At 33.2% G+C, this 21531-nt stretch overlaps 1 protein-coding gene across 1 annotated transcript in view; it reads right to left on the bottom strand.

The window, feature by feature from the left end:
• LOC129219269 (arginine kinase Lit v 2-like) overlaps nt 1-21531 on the bottom strand; it is a 68463-nt gene that overhangs the window by 5104 nt on the left and 41828 nt on the right. The window contains 2 exon segments of the mRNA XM_054853600.1: nt 15709-15892; nt 21291-21456. Coding sequence (XP_054709575.1) covers nt 15709-15892; nt 21291-21456 — 350 coding nt within the window.

Below are 21531 nucleotides of genomic sequence, written 5' to 3'. Positions count from 1 at the left end.
GAATATTTGCAATAAATAAATTCATAAATTCGTTTTATTTTTAGAAAAATGTTCGTTATTGAAAATTGATGATTTCAAAAAAGGAAGGAAAAAAAAGATAGCCCGCATGACCACACTGAATTTTAACGAAATGAACTCCAAATTCTAACCAAAAAATATTCTTTAAAAATGGATGATCCTACTTAATATATTTGAAAAATCGAGTGCCGAATAAAACTGGAGACTAACTAGTTATCGGTTGGCGAAATTTTTTCGCTTCGTCTGCCTGTTTGCCACTCTCCCCAACCCTATCCGAGTTGCCAGAAAACATTCTTCTTAAAAATGAAACTAGATCCTCTTTGCATAGTTAATACTTGATTGTACAATAAACATTAATGCCACTAATTAGTTACATTAACCTTTATTTGAACTGATAATATTTATATTTTAGTGCTAAATTAAATACTACTTTGTTGGTTAGTTACCTGTTTTACAAATGCAGTGGCGAATAGAAAAAAATGTGGCTACTATAATTGCCTTTTCTCACCACTGGTGACCAGAAAATTCCCCTAATCTTTATCTTTGAATCCTTTTCTTTTTGAAAAAATATTTATTTATTTGTCTAATTTTATATGTAGATGAGAAGGCTACGATAGCATTTCTCAAGGGGTTGTTATGGTGAAAGTTCTTTCAAATTGAGCATAACAACGGCAAAGTCGCGGACGCTACGGATAAGGATTTCCTGAATTTGAAAAATTAAAGATTTTTCTGTGATCTTTGTTTGTATGCAGGGGTTCTCACCCTGCTCCAAACTCAAAGGCAAAAATCACTCCTTCCCCCACTCTCAATGTTTGTAAACTATCTTGCGTTGAAATTTTGGAATAAAACTAAACCTAGCACTTTTAGAGTTTCAGATTCCCAGTTACTAAATTCGGCAAAATACATGAGGTATTACATACACTATATGACCAAAAGTATTGGGACACTTTCAAAAATTCACAATTTTACGGATTTCTTGAGAAATAAAAGACCAATTGCTCTCTGCTCTGTAATTTTTTTTCTCATGAAAAGTATACTCCAGACGTCAAATCCAATAACAATTAAGTCTGCTATTCATTTAGGGGACCAGCAACAAATAATCCGTTCTTATCATGAATCACTCTAACGATGGCAGGAAAGTGTTGCCAGTTTGCTAACAATCCCTTACCATTCGTCGTATATCCTAGAATTATAGAAATTCGGCTCATTAGATCGCTGATAACTTTTTAAAATTTAAAGAAATTGCGGTGGAATTTTTTTCATGGATTGTAGGATGTATCTGAGCTTTGAATTATGAACGTTATAAATTGCTATCTTTCGTGCATGCGCAGTGAAAAATTAATAGCTTTAATTGTTCATATTTCATCAAATTTTCAATATTTTAACTTCAAATTTTATTATTATGTTTCTCTAAAATGCTGTCAAATATTCTAAAAGTTTAGTAACGTTTGACGAAATACTCTGCGTAATATGAGGCGAAAACCGTCAAAAAATTTTTGCATTTTCGGAAGAAATGCTTATATTTCCATGGGTATAAGAGATATTTTCACAAAAATATAAAAATAAGTTTTTGATAGATTTTTAACTCATTTCTGAAAGTTATAGCTTATTCCCAGCAATTTGCAATGAAAAATGATCAAAAAACTTTTTTCCTCAATTTGTTGTCGGTCCCCTAAATGAATAGCAGACTTAATTTTTATTGGAAAATGACAACTAGAGTATACATTTTATGCGAAGCAAATTATAGAGCAATTGGTCTATTATTTCTCGAGAAATCCCTAAAAATGTGAATTTTTGAAAGTGTCCCAATGCTTTTGGTCATATAGTGTATATAATGCTTCTACTTCAACACATTGAGTTTTTATTAAAATTTCCTAATAAGTCTTGTGAGTGTCTGATCCTCGTTAGTTGTCATAAAAAATATTAAGGGTTGTCCGTTTTCTCAGGAGGCACGAAAATATTACCTACATGTATATCTGCCTGAAAAAAAAAAAAAAAAAAAAACCTCGAAATACTTAGGTGAAAAAAAATCTCAACGCCTCGCTCTGCCAGATTTTAAAGTTTTTATCGCTCTGCCTCGTTTTCATGCATCTTGCATTTAATGAATCAATAATAAAAAATAAAAAAAGGGCAAGAAACAGATTTGCAGGAAATACATAAAGTTAAAACAAAAATGAAAATGAACAGCTTGCATTTAGGAAAGCAATTATAAGTACAAGTAAGGGTTCACAATTTAAAAAGAAAAAAAAAATCAAGACAAACTTTTTCTTTTTAAGTTTTGTGTTACGCACTTCTGTGCCGAAAAATTATCGTATCGTGTCTTCAGTCACAGAATAAAATGAATGTTCTAATCAAATGATTATCAAGTAATTTTCATTCGTATAGAACAAAAATCTTTTTTGAGATCCCACATTTTCTATTCTATTGACTCCTAATTCTTAATAATATGTAAATACAGCGAGAGAAAGGATTTAGCTTCTTGTTTAGGAGAGGGAACCATTTCGATATTTAATTAACATGATCTTTATCGTAAGCATACTATTTACTCAGAAATACTCCCTATTTTCCCAAGCCCTCTGTTTGGGGGCTATGCCTTTTAATTTTCACGAAAATAAAATTTTCAAAATGCACTTTTAGACGAACTCTGGTAGTATTTGGAAGTAAGTAAGAGGTCCTGTGATCTTCCACCAGCAAATTTTTGAACTTGAAACGCCAAAAACACAATTTCAGGTTCTTCAATTATGTTAGGAAACGGGGAGTTCGGAAGGACCTGTGATCCCGTAGCCTACATGTCAGTAAAGTATCGCTAGGTGTGGACCTAACGTGGCAACATTGTGAAAGCTACGTTAGATCTTACATTACAAAACTGCTATGTTAGATTCGATCCACCCCCAACTATACTGTGGTAGGAATAACGTTTCGACCGAATAAGAAAAGCTACACGACCCCATTTGGGGTCACGACCCTGGGAACCCACCCCTGCTTTAAAACAATTTTTTTATACTCATTCATGCTTTAAAGAAATGCAGGTATGTATCATTTTTCTCCTTAGAAAGTTTTCAAAAGAAAAATTCAGTGAAATCCTGTTACAACGTATATCAGTATAACGAAACACCCGTTTCAACCAAATAAGTTTTCAGTCCCGATTTTGAAGTTCATTGTTACTGGATTTCACTGTATTATGAATTACATGATCAATGTGTACATACCTTGTAAAGAATTTTTTACGAGTTTGGCTCGAGAAATTATTTTCAAAACTGTTTGTTGAGCTGTGGAAAGCATTTTATGCGTTTACATTTGCAGTAACATAGTATAATATAGACAAAAATAGATTCCAAATATCTAGTAAATATCTGGAATACGGTTTTGGACCCCGTTTTTTTTTTTTTTTTTAGAAATGGTCGCACTATTTCGAACAAAGTCTCAAAAGAGTGCCTGAAATATTTTGCCAGATTTTTTATGGAGCAAAATGTCAAACAGTACCTACCACCTCTTTCAACGAAATTCATTTTTTCTCGAGTTTTAAACAATCAAAGAATGGATATTTCAAAAAAGCAAAAAGTACACAACACGGATAGAGGCTTGAAAAATACTCGGAAAAAAATTTACATGAAAACTTCAAAGGAATTTGTAAAACCTTCATGCAACTTTCCCCGCAGGTTAACATTGGATCCGTAGGCTTTCAGACTCTCAGTGAAAAGCATCCTTAAATTTGCTTATAAAGTAGCATTAATATACATATTTATCTTTCTTTGGATGCACCAGCTCCATTGTTTATGCCTTCTTGATGTAGTGAAAAGTAATGGGGGTAGTGCATCCCCAGAAATAGAAATATTCATTAATGCTATATTATAAGCATACTTAAGATAATTTTAATCTTAATAATATCCGTGAATTAATTTGAATAACACGGAAAGGTTCTTCACTGAAGGTCTGCGATGCAACTTCACGCAAAATGCAATATACTTCCTTTTTTTAAAATTTACAACGTGAAATTTTTTTTTTCGGATATAGGGTTTATAGGTGTGAGTCCTATACTCTGGTTTCATGCCAAAAAATAAGAGAAAAAATTGTAAAACAAACCCTTAGAAAAAAGGATGGATTTTGATGATTTTAAAAACATAAGTGGTAATACCCCCCATGAGTTAACCAATTTCCTCCATATGTTCTTGCGTACAAACGTAGCCCCTTTCTAGCCCCTCAGAAAAGTATTAATGTATAATATAACGATCCCTTCCCCTCCAAATAAAAATAATGGCTATGAAACACAAAAACTGAAAAAAATTGCGGACGACATTTCCAAAAAAGCGGGACGTGTGAATGGGAAAAGGTGGTCATATTTGGATTCAGGAGGTCATTTAGCACAAGAATTCACAAGAATTATCTCCAGAAGCACTCTTTAAAAACTATATCCTTTCTAAACACAAATCAAATCGTGAAGATGTTTCCAAGCATGTGGATTCACTTTCAAAAGCACTCATTCATTCCTTCATTGAAAAATGCCTCCGGAAAAGAGGGGAGTAGTAAATGGAAACGGTCGTTTGCGCTAATGATTGTAAATCTTATACACCTCACCCGGTTTTTCCCCTCAAGAAAGGAGGGACCAGTGAAAGGCGTGGCTTAGTAGAGAAATTGAGCTTTTTCGAAAATATTTCAGATGGTTGGAACTCCGATATTTTTTTAGAAATGGTCGCATCATTTCAAACTTAGTCTCAAAAGAGAGCTGGAAATATTTTGCGTGTTGGGGCGTTCTTAAAATTTCGATAGCACGATTTGCAGCTTTTTTACAGAGCGAAAGGTCCAACAGTACCTCGTTTTCGAAGAAATTCATTTTTTCTCGAATTTTAAAAAATCGAAGAATGGACGTATCAAAAAAGTAAAAACTAAAATACACAGACATAGGCTTGAAAAATACTCAGAAAAAAAATTGACCCGAAAACTTCAAAGGAATTTTGTAAAATAACCTTTAACTTTCCCCGTAGGTTAGCATTGGATCCGAAGCTTTCAGACTCTCAGTGAAGAGCACCCTTAAAGGGTGTGTCCCAAAATTAACGCAAGATTTGAATTGCCGCCATTTTTGCAATAAATGGTTGGCAACCCTGAAAAAAGAACATTTTGACAGCTGAGAGTTTTGGGTAATCAAAAATGGAGCGTTATACGATACAATAACGCGCTTTCATTATTGAACAATTGTTTCAAAAATAATGAAAGTTGAGGCTGGTCAAGCAGTTACTGTTATTGGCGCTCGGTATCGCAACACGGTAATGCACGGGTGGTTGTGGGCTTGTTGACATAGACCTTTGAATTCAAATAACCCCATAAGAAGAAATTTAAAAATGTTAAATCACAGGATCTAGGGTGGCAATTCTGATGACCGAAATGAGAGAGTACGAGACTAGGAAATGCCTTATGCAGTAATTGAAATGTTTCGCTCTCTCTAGCTGTATGGTACAATAACACCCCATTTTTACTAACCCTAAACTCTCAACTGTCAAATTGTTCTTTCATGGCTGCCAACAATTTATGGAAAAAATGGTGATAAATTCAAATCTTGCGTTAATGTTGGGACACCCTTTATTTCTTGCTCAATCTATTTGCATGGGATTGACATACAGTGGACTCTCATTACAACTCGCTTTGACTTATGCAAAATAGACATACCGTGTTTTTTTCTCCGAGTAATGTATCTCAGAACTAACGCGTGCTTCTCGCCCGCAACGTGAGATTCTTTGAAAGTGAAGCGATATGTGTATGTATCGGTTCCGTTATTGAAACTAAATATTGTGGCTTCGTGAACGAACCTTCATTCCTTTAGCATCACTGAAGGTGGCAGCTCCCACACCGTACTAGTCCAAAAACCTCATTTTGTTAGTGTGTGTGAATTACTGCTTCGTATTTTCCATTCTTATTTTTTTTTCCATTCTAAATGTGATAGTTAATTAAAAATGACCCCCAAACGCGTTGCTTGATCTGAAGTTAGAGAAGATGGGAATAGAAAGAAAAAATTCTTACAATTAAAGAAACATTTTGTGCATCGTAACAGTATTTTATGCTGAATAACACAAGCTAATTTTTTAATACAATTACATTTTAGTTCGTCATGTAGGAAACAGTAATGTATACTTAAAGATTTGTTTCAGACAGTTGGAGGGGTGTTTGCAAGTGTCAAAAATAACAATGTTTGTTTATTAAAAAGTTGTATGTCCTTTTCATAGCGCGAAAGTTCGACAGGTCTTGTTACGCATCCCTCACGTAAGTAAAGACTGCACTGTATTTGCACTTGATTCACGAAATTTCAACCTTTGACTTTCAATTCCAATGCAGACATTTGAATGTAAGGGGTCATGATGTACCATAAAAACTATCTATATTTGGATATAAAGAGTCAAAATGAACCATAAAACAATATCAACTTTCTAAAAAAATCGATTTAAAAAACAATGATTTGTACGTGTTGAGCATGTGACCGTAAAGCAACTTCCGCAGCATATGCAAATGCAAACATTATTTTTTATTTTCAAAACAAAAAAAAAAAAAAAACAATTGATACTTGATACTGTGATACATAATGGTTTCTTATCCGGTTAAGTTTAAACATACTCAATTATTAAAAACTTTTGCAAACACACCTCAAACTGTTTTTTCCCACTTCTTAATTTTATATTACTGTTTTTTGCATAAAGAACTATATTTTTACTGAATTTAAAAAAAAAAAGCTGTTTTGTTCATCAACATAAGTTATAGTTACGATGCTCAAAGTCAAAGAGGAGAGAAAGGCATAAAATGAAACAGTACGGTACGTACAGTACGAAGTAATTAAAAAAGCAGCACTGTAATAATACTGTGCAGTACATACAGTAATTATATTCGAAGCACTTTTTAGTTGTTCAAGTGTTTGGAAAATTTTTACCTTTTTATCAATTGCCAAAAAATGCCTCTTGTTCTTTCCATTTCAACAAAATTTAGGTAAACAACATGTTTAGATGAAATTATTTTTCATCGATTTCATATTTAGAATAAAAAAAAATAATAAACAATACGAGCATTTGTTTGCACCAATGAAGCGATGATTAGATTAGTGCGGTGTGAGAACTTCCGCTTTCAGTGATGCTACAGTCCATTTGCGAAATCAATGTTTAGTAGCCAATAATTAAGGCGATACTGAAGCTCCGCGATTTCCTTCCGAAAACTTTCGTGCTGCGGGAGAGGAATTCGCGTTAGCTCAAAAATTCATTACTCATGAAAAGCTTGCGTAATATCCATTTTGCGTGAATTGAATCGCGTTGCAGCGCGAGTTCACTGTATTCAAATATACGGAACTTAATAGGCAAAGTTTAAAATTCCGTATATTGATCCGTCGTTGAGGACGAAAAGAGCATACAGTCACTGCATAATTCCGAAAAAAAGCTTTCTGTATCTGGAGAATTTTTTTCTCTACTCGAATAACTAAGTTGTAAATTTTGCAAACACATGGAGTAGAAATGCTCTTGAGTTTTCCTTTAAAACACGTGTTGCAGTGAAGTGCTTTTTTAAGCACGTTATACAAATTTTGGCCGGCACTGCCGTGCACGTTAATAAAGTAGATATAGTGTTCCTATACACTAGGTGACTCATGAGGTACTGCATTCGCCATAATGCTGACGAGATCATATTGAACTTCTTTCCAAGGTATTGTTAGTAGATGAAAAAGGAGAGTTCACCGACAAGAGGCGGTGGTGCATTGTGCAATTCGGCTGCGCCTCCCAACACCGCCTCTGACCTTGGGTTGATCCGCCTGTGACCTTGGGTAACACTGCCTCCTGGGGCCGCCGCGGGGACTCGTGGGATTTTTCCCGCGTTTTGGACTTAGTCAGTTTTGTCTTATAATCTTTTACAAGGATATTTTCGCGCATTTTTTTTTCCCGCGTTTTTGGACTTTGTCGTTTTTTTTTTCTTTGTAACCTTATACGAGGATATTTTCGCGCATTTTTTTACTCTTTAATTTATTATTTTTTTTCAAGCTTTATTGTTTTTTCGCGATTTTTAGACTTTGATTACATTCTTAGGAATTCAATTATTTTTCAAGATTTGTTTTTGAACTTAGGTTATTTTCATGCCTTTCACACTTTGATGTATTCATATATTTCAATCTTTATCATTTTTACATTTAAAATTATTTTCGCGCCTTTTGAACTTCATAGTTTTTCTGACTTAGTTTATTTTCAATCATTTTCGAACTTAGATTCTATTCGTTAGGTTGATTTATTTTCTTGCTTTGATAGAATATTTTTCACGTTTTTGCAAATTTTCAAGCATTTTAGAGTTCGAAGATTATTTTTACCGTTTTAGTCTTAGACTATTTTAACGTAAATATTTTTCGAACTTTGATTTATTCATACATTTCGAACTTTTTCATTTTTACAACTTAGATTATTTGCACATCTTTCGAACTTCATAGTTTTTCTGAGTTTATTTTCAATTATTTCATAGTTTATCATTCTTTCATTCATTTTGAACTTTAACTTTTTTTTTTCCTGTCATTTAGCCCTTTGATTATTTTTTCACTATTTTAGCGTTTTTCAAATATTCAATAAGTCAAGTATATATAATTAACAATCCACTTATTACAATTTCATTCATTGTTTTTAAATAACTTCGCGATAGCTGGTACTTGAGGGATTTCAGCCCAAAAAGGTTAGTCTTTTGTACTTAATTTTACTCAGTATTTAGTTATAACTTAATTTGTCAAATTTTAGATTAAGTTTCTTAATTTAACGTATAGCTGACCATTTGAATGTTTCGTTCGAAAAGGATAAAAAATAAAATAAATGATATCGATTTTGTTAAAGAAATTAGTTGTTAAAGTAAAATATTATCGGGAAAATGAAATAGTAAAAGTGAATCTAATTCATGAAAGTTGAAAATTTTTGTTTTATTCTAACAAGAGTGCTTGTATGGAAAAAAAAATAAATAAAGTAAAAATATGTGCGATAAAAAGATTAAGTTAAATACTAATCAAAAATAATTATTAGAGTCAATTAAATTAAATGTGATAAATTAAATGAAACTCTTGAAAAGCATATGTAATGATGAAATGTAACTTGAGCGCGAAATTTGCATCATGAAAAAATTATTTAAGATGATTTTTAAAATCGTGAAAATTTCTTAATGATAAGTGTTCATTAATGCTAAGAGTAAATTGATTGTAAGTTTTGAAATTAATTTCAGTAGAAGTTATTTTTCGGTGAGTCTATTTTTAAAATTTATAGGATTGTAGACACGAAGTTTTGATACTTGACTTATAAAACTGAAATTTATAAATTGCAATGAAAATTCTGTTAATGAAGTTGGTTGTAAAGTAACATTTTGGAAAACCTGTGTAAACTCTCGCCTTCGAAAATAACTACATTAAACGTGATGTGTTTTGAATATAATAGCGGGAACATTTTTCATCACTTTGGTAAATGAATGATAAATAGCAAAACGGTGAGAATATGTTAAAGTAAAATAAAATATTATTGGGAAAATGAAATAGTCAAAGTGAATCTACTTCGTGAAAATTTTGTTTTATTCTAACAAGAGTGCTTGTATGAAAAAATAAATAAATTAAAAATACATGCGATAAAATGATTAAGTTAAATACTAATGAAAAAAATAATTATTAGAGTTAATTAAATAAAATGTGATAAATTCAATAAAACTCTTGAAAAGCATATGTAGTGATAAAATGTAACTTGAGCGCGAAATTTGCTTACTGGAAAAAAATTCAATAAGTTGATTTTTTAAAATTCGTGAAAATTTGTTAATGATAAGTGTTAATTACTACTAAGAGTAAATTGATTGCAAGATTTTAAATTAAATTAGTTGGATGAAAATTGTAGACCTGATAATGTTTCGAAAAATTTGAGGGTTCGATTCCTATCACTAAGTGTGAAAAATTTCTAAGTTTAAAAATATCGGGGAAAAAAAAAAGATAAAGTAAAAACAAGCGAGAAAATGATTAAGTTAAATACTAAGCGATAAAATGACTAAGTTAAATACTAATCAAAAAATAATTAAATAAAATGTGATAAATTCAATAAAACTCTTGAAAAGCATATGTAGTGTTGGAATTTAACTTGAGTGCGAAATTTGCTTACTGGAAAAAAATAAGTTTATTTTTTAAAAACCGTGAAAATTTGTTAATGATAAATGTTAATTACTACTACGAGTAAATTGATTGCAAGTTTGACATGATTGCAAAATTGAAGACATGATAACGTTTCGAAAAATTTGAGGGTTCGATTCCTGTCACTACTTGTGAAAAATTTCAAAGTTTAAAAATATCGGAAAAAAAAACGATAAAGTTAAAACAAGCGAGAAAATTATCAAACTCTAACATATACTAAAAAAAAAAAAATCGAAATCGCGAAAAAATAATCTAAGTCTGAAATGCTTGAAATTAGTTAAAGACTAAAAAGTGTAAAAATAGTTAAAGACTAAAAATGTGAGAAAATAGTTGAAAAACGCTATCATAGTGAAAAAATAATCAAAGGGCTAAATGACAGGAAAAAAAACGTTAAAGTTCAAAATGAATGAAAGAATGATAAACTATGAAATAATTGAAAATAAACTCAGAAAAACTATGAAGTTCGAAAGATGTGCAAATAATCTAAGTTGTAAAAATGAAAAAGTTCGAATTGTATGAATAAATCAAAGTTCAAGAAATATTTACGTTAAAATAGTCTAAGACTAAAACGGTAAAAATAATCTTCGAACTCTAAAATGCTTGAAAATTTGCAAAAACGTGAAAAATATTCTATCAAAGCAAGAAAATAAATCAACCTAACGAATAGAATCTAAGCTCGAAAATGATTGAAAATAAACTAAGTCAGAAAAACTATGAAGTTCAAAATGCGCGAAAATAATTTTAAATGTAAAAATGATAAAGATTGAAATATGTGAATAAATCAAAAAGTGAAAAGCATGAAAATAACCTAAGTTCAAAAACAAATCTTGAAAAATAATTGAATTCCTAAGAATATAATCAAAGTCTAAAAATCGCGAAAAAACAATAAAGCTTGAAAAAAAAATAATTAAAGAGTAAAAAAATGCGCGAAAATATCCTAGATAAGGTTACAAAGAAAAAAAGAACGACAAAGTCCAAAAACGCGGGGAAAAAAATGCGCGAAAATATCCTAGTAAAAGATTATAAGAAAAAAATGACTAAGTCCAAAACGCGGGGAAAATCCCACGAGTCCTCGCGGCGGCCCCTGGAGGCGGTGTTACCCAAGGTCACAGGCAGATCAACCCAAGGTCAGAGGCGGTGTTGGGAGGCGCAGCCGAATCGCACAATGCACCACCGCAGCACCGCCTCTTGTCGGTGAACTCTCCTTTTTCATCTACTATTGTTTTCGTATTGTTTTATGTCAATCACAGCGGAAATGCTCTTTAAACTCAAACTCAATTTTTCCAATGGTTCTACAAATGCCAAAGAAATTTTCGTTATAGGAGCATCCCATGAGTTCAGTAAAACCGCTTATTGCTTGGTTATGTTCAGAAGAAAAAAAAATAAATTACAGCAACTAATCTTTCAAAAACATGACGCCATCGTTTCTTTTCCTCAGAAATACCGTTTTCATGAACTCTGTCAAAGGTCTGTTTAGTGAAGAGTATCTTTTCAAGGGTTCACAGTGTTTCAGTATAGTATCTAGATGACCTTTTGATTTTTCATGTTCTGATAATCTTTCACAAACATTGAGCAAGTAGGTTTAATCCATTAGTAAATAATGCACTCGTCACATTGTTTTGTTGTTTTGAACAATCCGGAAAAGAAGCAATTAATGCTATCAACTGATTCAGAGAAGATTATTTAAGGGCGACTTCGACATCACTCTTCGGCAATATTATTTTTAAAAAATATATTTCACTTGTGCTTTCCGTGGAAATTCTTTTGTGAAGATTTTTACAGATTTCGAAGGAAGGAAAAAGAAAATGCTTATGACGTAAACCATTTTTTTCTGGGTGGCAAAAGCTGGTTTTATTTATATATATAGGGGTAGTCTTTATTTCTAAACCTCATTTTTTCTGCTGTCTCACCCTCTCATTTTTTTACATCTGGTAAAACTAATACCGGTAAAAAATGTTTCATCCTATCATTTTAAATAGTACCGCAAAAGCTGGCCATTTTTATAAACATTTCTATTTTTCTTCAAATTTAACAGACAAAATAAAGTAAGATTTTATGTACCATAATCAACTGAACAATATCAAATATACAGTAAAACGTAGTTTCAAAAACCTGTCTGCAAATATGTTTCACGGTAGATGGGTGCAGTGTATGTGACGTCAGCAGCTCTACTTCCAGTTTTGCATTAGTCTAAAGAAGCGATTGCAAGCGGTTTATTAAAAACAGCGTGAAAGGGTCACTTTTGCAAGAGCTTGCATTAGATTGGAGGGAAATTAAATCAAATATATTTTTCAAATTACCTTCCACTAAACAAATGATATTTTTTTGTTACATAAGACAAGTGAAATTAAGTCTCTGAGAAAGGGTGATGTTCCTCAATGGTCGTCTGGCAGTGAAGAAGATGATGCAACAGCTATTTGTAACTTTCTTTACTTGAAAATAAACTTTTGGACACATTAAAAGCCGTGTGTCATGACACCACTGCATCGGATTCAAAAATAATAAAAGGTTCTCGTGTTTTGCTGGAACAAAAACTGGGGGAAAATATATCTTATTTTATGTGGCCTTCTCAACCGTACAGTCACCAGATCAAAGAATTGATCTTAAACGCTGCTAATCAAATTTGCCTTATTACTTTACCAGAATCCTAACCAAGATTCTTCTAATATCTTCGGTAAGCTTGGACCAATCAGATCAGATGCTCGTAAACATACTGTTGAATCGGCAATCAGTTAGTTGTGAATAGTATTCGCAAAAACATTGAGCTTTGAGCTACATTTTGCAAGTTGTTATTCGACGTACAAGAAACGACTGCAAAGAGCTGCTACAGTTAGCTATATTTTGAAGAAGACACGAAGCAAACAATATCAAGCTTCTTTTAGCTAGTGATTTTCACTATCCCAGCTGGATGGAAATAGATATTGATTGATTGAAAACATTTTTATGTTTTGAAATTAAATTTATTTTTTTCGAAAATAATTGCAAGGAATGGAGGAAGGTCCTGAAGGAAGTCGACCTCTAAAACTCATCCCTTGATCATTGCCGCTGAGAGGGTGACAGATCTCTAAAGCAAGATACTGACGAATGACCTTATTCATTGCCTACTCTTTTTACATGTCTTTTTCCACCGGACCAGGGCCCGTGAATTTGCTGTCCTGTTTATGTTTTGCTCAATCCAATGTTGCGGTTCGTCATTTATACGTATATATTGACACATTAATCCGTGAAATTTGAAATTCGGTTTTCAATTTTTATATATTTGAATTTGTAAGTGCCTATATATAAAATAAAACGTTCTTTCATTGTTTGTATATAAATATTAATACTTTGCACTTGTTGCGTGTGTCACTTTTTGCGTCAGAACGCTGACTGTCATTTTAAACATTGGAAGCATTTGTACTTTTAAAATGTGTTTACATGTTTAGTGTAACCCAGCGGTAGGAAATGAACCTGTTGAACAACGAACCACTTGAACACCTCAACGGTGGAAAATAATTAACATTTACTTCCAGGATGTGTGTTGCTGAAACAAAGCAAATATTGGAAAGAAATTTCAATGGAAATAAAGCACCAACCGCGACTGTAGTACAGAGGTTTGTGAAGAAAATTCCTGAAATTAACAAGCTAATTGCTGTACGTAATCTGTCCAATAAATACGCAAAATGATGCCATAAAAAATTTATTTCGCAAAATTTAGTCCACATCGATTTTGTCCCCTTTAAAATACTCTCCGTTCGTTGCTATACACTTATCACATCGTCTTTTCCACCCTTTAAAGCACCATTAAAAGCTCTCAGCAGTTAGGCTTTTTAGTTGGCTCGTCGTTTCCCGCTTTATTGAGTACAAACCTTCCCAGTGATGTCCCCTCATCGCATTTTGGGAATAGGAAAAAGTCACAGGGTGCGAAACCTGGCGAATAAGGAGGATGATCAAAGGATGAGGATTAAACTTTTTGCCATAAACTAGAGAACAATCAATGCTGAATGTGCTGGTGCATTGTCATGGTGTAGGATCCATCCATCGCCTTGAGTCAAATTTTGTCGCACACGATCTCTCAAACGCTTGAGAACTGTGTGATTCGTTTGCTCCTTGATTTCATCAATTTCCATTTTTGATGAACAGTAAAAACAAGGACAATAGAAACTAACATAACTTGCAACATATGCGCAGTTTGGCGATTTGCCTAGTACTGACAACTCATTGGTTGTCAGGCAACTACCGCCGACAGTTAGCGGGACTATAGTCCGCGGCATGGGCGCTAGTTTGCTTGAATTCGCGTAAATATTGGACAGATTACGAATACTTGCATTCGTCCAGCGCACTCAGACGAGAATATTGCTGTTACTGTTGAAAATGTGCACTTAAAACTGGGCAGTTAAACTCTCCACAAATCTCTAGAAGGGTAATACAAAATCACAAGGTTTTTTTTTTTTTTTTTTTTGACCAAAAATTAATGAATTGGACTTGAGCTCTCTTACCGGAAGGCGCCACACAGGCCATGCAACAATTGATCCTTTGTGCACTAACTTCAGCAATCATGCAATTAACCGCTTGACGATGTTACTTATAGCCTGTACGGAGCTGTGATTGGCCACAGTCTAACATTTTCTTTTTTTTATGTGTGCTGCTAAAGAAAGATGTTAATTTGAAAATGCTCTTAAGTACAATATTCATCGAGTTATCCGGGACATAGGACGACCTTACACCTTTCAAAATGTACTTCAAAATTGGGTTGAGAGGATGCGCCACTGCAATGCCACCCGAGGCAGGCATTTAAATTAAATTATGTACCGTTTAAAATCGGATGGTTTGCTCTTTTCAAGAAAATGTTAAGCTCAAAAAAAAAAAAAACTAAATGGTGTTTTCATAGAGTTAAAAGAAGAATCCAGTTAATGGCCTACCTTCTTCTTTTATTTTTTAGCATCAAAAATTTTTGTGGTAAAATTTGCCCTGAACATCATTGCTGTTTTGAGCAGGAGTTATGAATGTTTGCATTTTCTCTGAAGAGTTTTCTTTTCTTTTTTTTTTTTTTTGGAACTGTTCAAGGCTGAAAAAAATGTGTTCAAAACAGAAAACAAAACGAGCTTAATGCGTACGAAAACATTTTTTAAAAAAATTACGAAAGAAGTAGTTTGAACCAAACCAGTCTCTCAAAAGTTAGTAGGGAAAGCAGCTAAACAGAGACAGGTGTTAAGTTCACTCCACCATGAGCTTGGTTTCGTATCTTATATTTTGCTTATTCTTTATTTCGATGATGGTATCAACGATTGTCTATCGGAAATTCAGCCAACTTTGTTATTATTATTAATTTTTCACTACTTTATTATTACTTTTATTTAGTTGCTCTTTTTACCGAGCAATACAGCAACAAGCATGATAGAAACTTAAAGGCTCAACATCGACAGAAAATGTGAACATTAATTCCAAAGCAGTTCCCTAACTAATTGACTTTTTTTTTTCATTATATTTTGTACGTTCTAGTGCATTAGTTTTACTTGGAAAGACTGGTTTATGATTGTAAAATTCTTAAGAGAAAAATTTACCTCTGACTTGAAGATTGAATTTGCCAGCAATAGCCTCAAGCTGATCTTTATTCTTTGCTAGTTTTGGCAGCTTAATATGAACAGAGGCTCGAATAGTGGTTCCTAAGTTGGTGGGGCAGAAAGTTAAAAATCCAAGACGATCGTCATGAGAGAAAGATGATCGAGATTCAATGATGTTAACAGCCTGAAAAAATAAAACATCGAAATTAAATATAAAACACAAGGCACTAGAATATACTTTTTGACTATTTTCATATGCTGGTGATGTAATCAAATTATTTTATTTCATAGTAGATTACAAAAACATTTTTCTTTTAGCCTATTATGTGACCTCCAAAGAGTTTTTCTTGTTCTCTTACTATAAATAACTTGTAAAAAAAAATCAAAGAGTTATTGTCAAAAACCAAAAACGATTTAAAGTTGCTCAGATAACATTTTTTGTAATGAAATGTGAATTGTTAAATGATGAATGTTACTACATACACTGGTGGTCACCAAAATGTAACACCAAGAATTATCAGAGATATCACGCGAAATTTATTTGGCAAGCAACATGTTGAGCAAAGATCAAACGATAAAATTTACAGTCTCTTGTGGCGTGTGGATGAAGACAAAATCAGAAGTTAGCGTAGCCGCTATTGTTGGCTAAAACCGCTGTCACACGTCTTGGCATACAACCAAAAAAGGCATTGTATGCATCCTTCAGTGTAGCAATCCATGCGGCTTCTACATATTGCCAGAGTTGATTTGGTATAGCAGCGGGTGGTGTATCACAGGCCCGTCGTTGTGCAAGTATAGAACAAACGTTTTTGATCGGCTAGCATGTCAAGGAAGCAATTCAATCTGATGAGTAAAAAAGAGCTCTTGAACATGGCGTGCATATGTGGTCACGCATTATCCTATTGGAATATGACTGATGGCAAGCGCCGAGTCTATGGGGAAACAACGGGCTGAAACTCCTCAGAGATGCAGCATTAGCTGTCCCGTGTACCAGCAATGTGTACAAGAAGGGTGCGACATGAAAACTCAATACCACTCTAAACTATTATACCGGGTGCAGAACCAGCGTGGCAAAGCAACAGTTCAGCAGACTCTCACTTACGGTGCACCCAAACACGAATGCGACCATCATGATGTTGCAGGCAGAAGCAGGATATGTCACTAAACACAATGTCAGTCCATTCCGTGGATGCGATCGACCCTGGTTGTTCCGTCGATCCCTTTTGCAACCAACGCCCGTGATATGCGTGTGCGCTGCAACTGCTAATGATTTGCATATTTCATTCCCGCAAATGAATGATGTAAATTTCACATGGCTTGCATGTTTCCTTCAGGGTGTTGTATTTCATGTAGCCAGCAGGGTAGTAAAAATATTGCATGGTTTCCGCAATGACAGAATTACGTTTGCTTGATCAAACGCAATGAGGGTACTTTAAACATTAGTTTTTAGAAGGGTACAAAAAATTCAAAAAGCTATCAGAACTACGATTGCAGAAGTTTAAGAGTCATTTTTTTTAAGCTGGACAAAGTGAATGGGAGCCTGATAGTTGACACCTTCGATTTTCCTGAAACTTTCAGAATATGTTGCTAATATTGTGATAAGACAAACTGTAGCTTCTTTCTTCTCAAATTTGACTTGTTGGCAATTCAGTGGAGGTCAAAGTTTAAGGACGTGAGAAAAAAGAGCTTAATATATGATTCCTTTGCTTCAAAACCAATGAGTGTACCAAGCCAATTTTTTTTTTGTGGATACTACTTGATACTAGGTACATGCTAGCCGAAATATTTTGGTCGCTCATTCATGGCTTTGAGGGCAAAGGTCAATTGAAAATGCTATTTTTTTTACTTTTTTTGCCTTGTTTGGGCCCGGATATCTGCTAAAGCCGTGAGTAACCCTCGGAAATAAGTATATACCTAACTACTCACCACAGTATAGTACTAAGAAAAACATGAAATATCATGGGTTACTCTTTGCTTTAGTAGTTAAACGGTCTCAAAGTCGATGATTTTTTAAAAATAGCCAAGTTTAGACGTCAATAACTCTGATCGCGATGCATCAACAACTTTGGGACACAGCTGTAGTTATAGTCCAAGTGGTCTATTTTAAGGTCCAGGTTAGAAACCCATGGCACCTAATAAACTTTTTTAGTTATACGGCCTCAAAGTTGAAAATTTGAGCTATAATTTCATTTTTTTTTTTCAATTACTCTATGATTGGTGAGTTAGTAACTTAGAAAAACATCTGTAATTACATTCAAATGATATAGTTTTAGACTCATGCCAGAAAACTTTGGGATCTAATCATCTTGCTTAATTAAACGGTCTCACAAAAATGATAATTTTAACATAAAGTGTCAAGTTTCAACTAAGCTAATCCACGAAAACAAGACTTTCAGACACAGCTGTAATTGTGCTCCAAGTGATGTAGTTTTAGAATCTGCTTCATACCCATGACACTTTTAAAATTGCAAAAAAATATATTTTTAATTCGAACTTTTACTTGTTCAATATAGTTACTAGCACGTGTTGAGTTTTCTCCTTTTTCAAAATGTATTTCTGATTTTTTTAAAAGTTTCGTACTTTATTTTATAGATGGCAGCATTAAATTATATGTAAAACTTGTAAAACCGGATAGTAGTGGCTGATGTAGCCATTTTAAACAAACAAAACACTGAACCGAAGCTTTGAAAGGCGGAGCATTCAAAACAAAATCTATCAACAACCAGCTTTTTTTAAATTTTTAGCAGAGAGAATGTTGGCCAGATATTGTGTAAAGGTAAGGTACTGCTTTTTTTTTATGTTAACCAACTATTTTTTCATTTAAGTAGTTTACAAGTACTAGTGTTCAAATAGTTGTACTATTTTAATGAGACTTAACACGTGGTTTAGTAACAAACTGTATATAGTTTAACAAAATATGTTCAATTGAAAGTAAGGTAGACAAAAATTGATTCAAGTTTCAAAAAATAATCAATATAATTTTTTTCTCGTTAGTCAAATAAAATATTTTCTGAAAATTGAGGGCAAAGAATCAAGATAGAAAATGTTTGAGACCTATTTTCGTGTTGATTTACTTTTTTTCTTTTTTAACAGAAAAAAAACCACTGTATTAGTGGACCGCTATTGTTCAGGTCTGATATTTTACTTTACCCCTAAGTTGCATATGAGAAGTACAAAAAATATGCTTAGTGCACCAAACAAGGCCATCCTAAGTTCGTGACCTCATTTATGATTGACTACTCCAACTTTTGCACATTCATTAGATAACATATTTCCATGGAAAAAATATAATTTTCAATTACGTTTTCCTACACTGTTCTAAAAAAGAAAGGCAAATTGGCTAAACTAGGAACATTGGTCTCCAACTCTGAAAAAAAAAACCCTCCGAAAAGAAACCATTCTCTGTTGCCAATAGGATAGCATATTAAAACACATTTGACACAGTGAGGACACTGGGCTGATAAGGCTAACCATGACCTTAATGGGCAAAAATATGCTTTTCTAGGTTAAAAAATCAAAGGAAAAAGCAACGGTTCACAGCGGCATTTATGTTTTTTTAATTCTTCAACTACATAGATTGGGCTTCAAGAAAAATAAAGAACTATTTTTAAATACTTATAAACGACAGTTAACCATAACGAAACAAAATTCAAAATCACGCTGTCTTGACGTCATCTACATCAACTACATCACTTAGGGTATGATTACAACTGTTTCTCGAAGTTACTAACTCATCAGTCATAGAGTAATTGAAAAAAAAATAAGTTGAAATTATAGATCAAATTTTCAACTTTGAGACCGTGTAACTAAAAAAGTTTATTAGTTGCCATGGGTTTCTAACCTGGACCTTAAAATAGACCACTTCGACTATAACTACAGCTGTGTCCCAAAGTTGTTGATGCGTCGCGATCAGAGTTATTGACGTCTAAACTTGGCTATTTTTAAAAAATCATCGACTTTGAGACCGTTTAACTGCTAAAGCAAAGAGTAACCCATACTATTTCATGTTTTTCTTAGTACTATACTGTGGTGAGTAATTAGGTATATACTTATTTTCGAGGGTTACTCACGGCTTTAGCAGATATCCGGACCCAAACAGGGCAAAAAAAGTTTAAAAAATAGCATTTTCAATTGACCTTTGCCCTCAAAGCCATGAATGAGCGACCAAAATATTTCGGCAAGCATGTACCTAGAATCAAGTAGTATCCACATAAAAAAAATTGGCTTGCTACACCCATTGGTTTTGAAGCAAAGCAATCATATATTAAGCTCTTTTTTCTCACGTTCTTAAACTTTGACCTCTACTCAAGGGCAAACAAATCAGTTTTTTAAAAAAATAAACTTCACTTTTTCTTATCATAGTACCACTAACACATCCTGAAATTTTTACGAAAATCGAAGACATCAACTATCAAAAGTGTCCAAGCTTAAAAAAAAAATGACTCTTAAAGAGTAATATTTTTAACTTAGTTTTAAAAGCCTAAAAGACGCCCGATCAAATTTTATTGCATAAGACATCATCTTTTTTATCAAAACTAATGCTTACAAACTTGTGCAACAGTGTGGGGTTTTTTTTTTTTTTTCCTAATACACGGTTTATGAAAATACATATTTACCAATTTACCAGACAGCTTTGTGCCTACATCCATCAGCATTATCAGCTCGCACTGCCCCGGAGTACAATAACATAATGAATGGTATCAATCGAAAGATCCAATAAGGCAGAGTACATGTGGTGAAAACACATGCTTTTTAGGAGTCATATGAAGCAGTGAGAAGCAAAGGGATGTAAGTGGACATTTTCAAGTTTTGAGTAAAACGCGTTTAAAGATAACACCCTAGGTAGGCTTTCATTGAAATTTTTTCTAAATCATGCTGTATAGCAGCACCTACCAGGGCTACTAGTACCATCTCTTTCCCCAAGACAGAGAAGAGGTTCACCTACCATGTGTACTGGTTATCTTCAAATTTTTAATTTTACCACTTTTATCCCTTTGCTTCTCACTGCCTCATACGTGATTTAGTTTCAAAGGGAAATTTTTTAAGGAGTATGTTGTAGTCGGACACGAAGCAGAGACTAATAGCTTTTGATCAAGTTACGAAGAATAGAAAGATGCTGTCATTTAAAATTATACGAAAGGCTCAAAAAGAAACTAAGAAAAATTTAAATATTTATTAAATTAAAATAAAATGTAGTATTTAAAGTGGTAGAATGACTAAAACATTTGAACTGGCTTTGATTTGGGCTTAGATTTGTATTTAGCTTGAATGGATGGAAAAAAAATAATCTTCCGCTACCTTAGACTGTCCTCCCCAACTCTATTTTTAGAGTGAAAGCTTAGAACTGCTATGCGTTGCAGAACGCAGGAAAAACTAATGTCTAGGATTGGTACTTTTGCAGCTTTAAATACCAAGGAAAGTGATTGCAGATTTTAAGAGTTTAGGAAATTCACTAGAAATCAAAAGTAGCAGAGTTTACCACTCTGCTACTTTTGATTTCTTTTCAACGCCGTAAGACTGTAGATTGATAATGGCAGTTGTTTTACTATAATTAGCACTTGATTTTGTAAAAAAACACTTACATCTGTTAGTCTCTTAAAAACTTGCTTAAGATCACCACCTTTCTGCATGGAAATGATCCTCAGATGATCCTCTTCGTTGACCCAGACTAAGAAAGTTTTGTTGTCATTATGAAAAATACCACGACCGGTAGGCCAAAAACGGCAAGCATTAGCTGCTTGGAGAAATCTGAAAAAGACGTTTTAAAATATAAATATTATAAAATACAAAAAAAAAATGAATAAATAGTAATATTTTACGGTG

Source organism: Uloborus diversus, chromosome 3 (assembly GCF_026930045.1).
Source record: "Uloborus diversus isolate 005 chromosome 3, Udiv.v.3.1, whole genome shotgun sequence".
NCBI classification, from domain to species: domain Eukaryota; kingdom Metazoa; phylum Arthropoda; class Arachnida; order Araneae; family Uloboridae; genus Uloborus; species Uloborus diversus.
The sequence above is the reverse complement of the archived record's forward strand: the minus strand, read 5'-3'. Positions and strand labels throughout refer to the sequence as shown.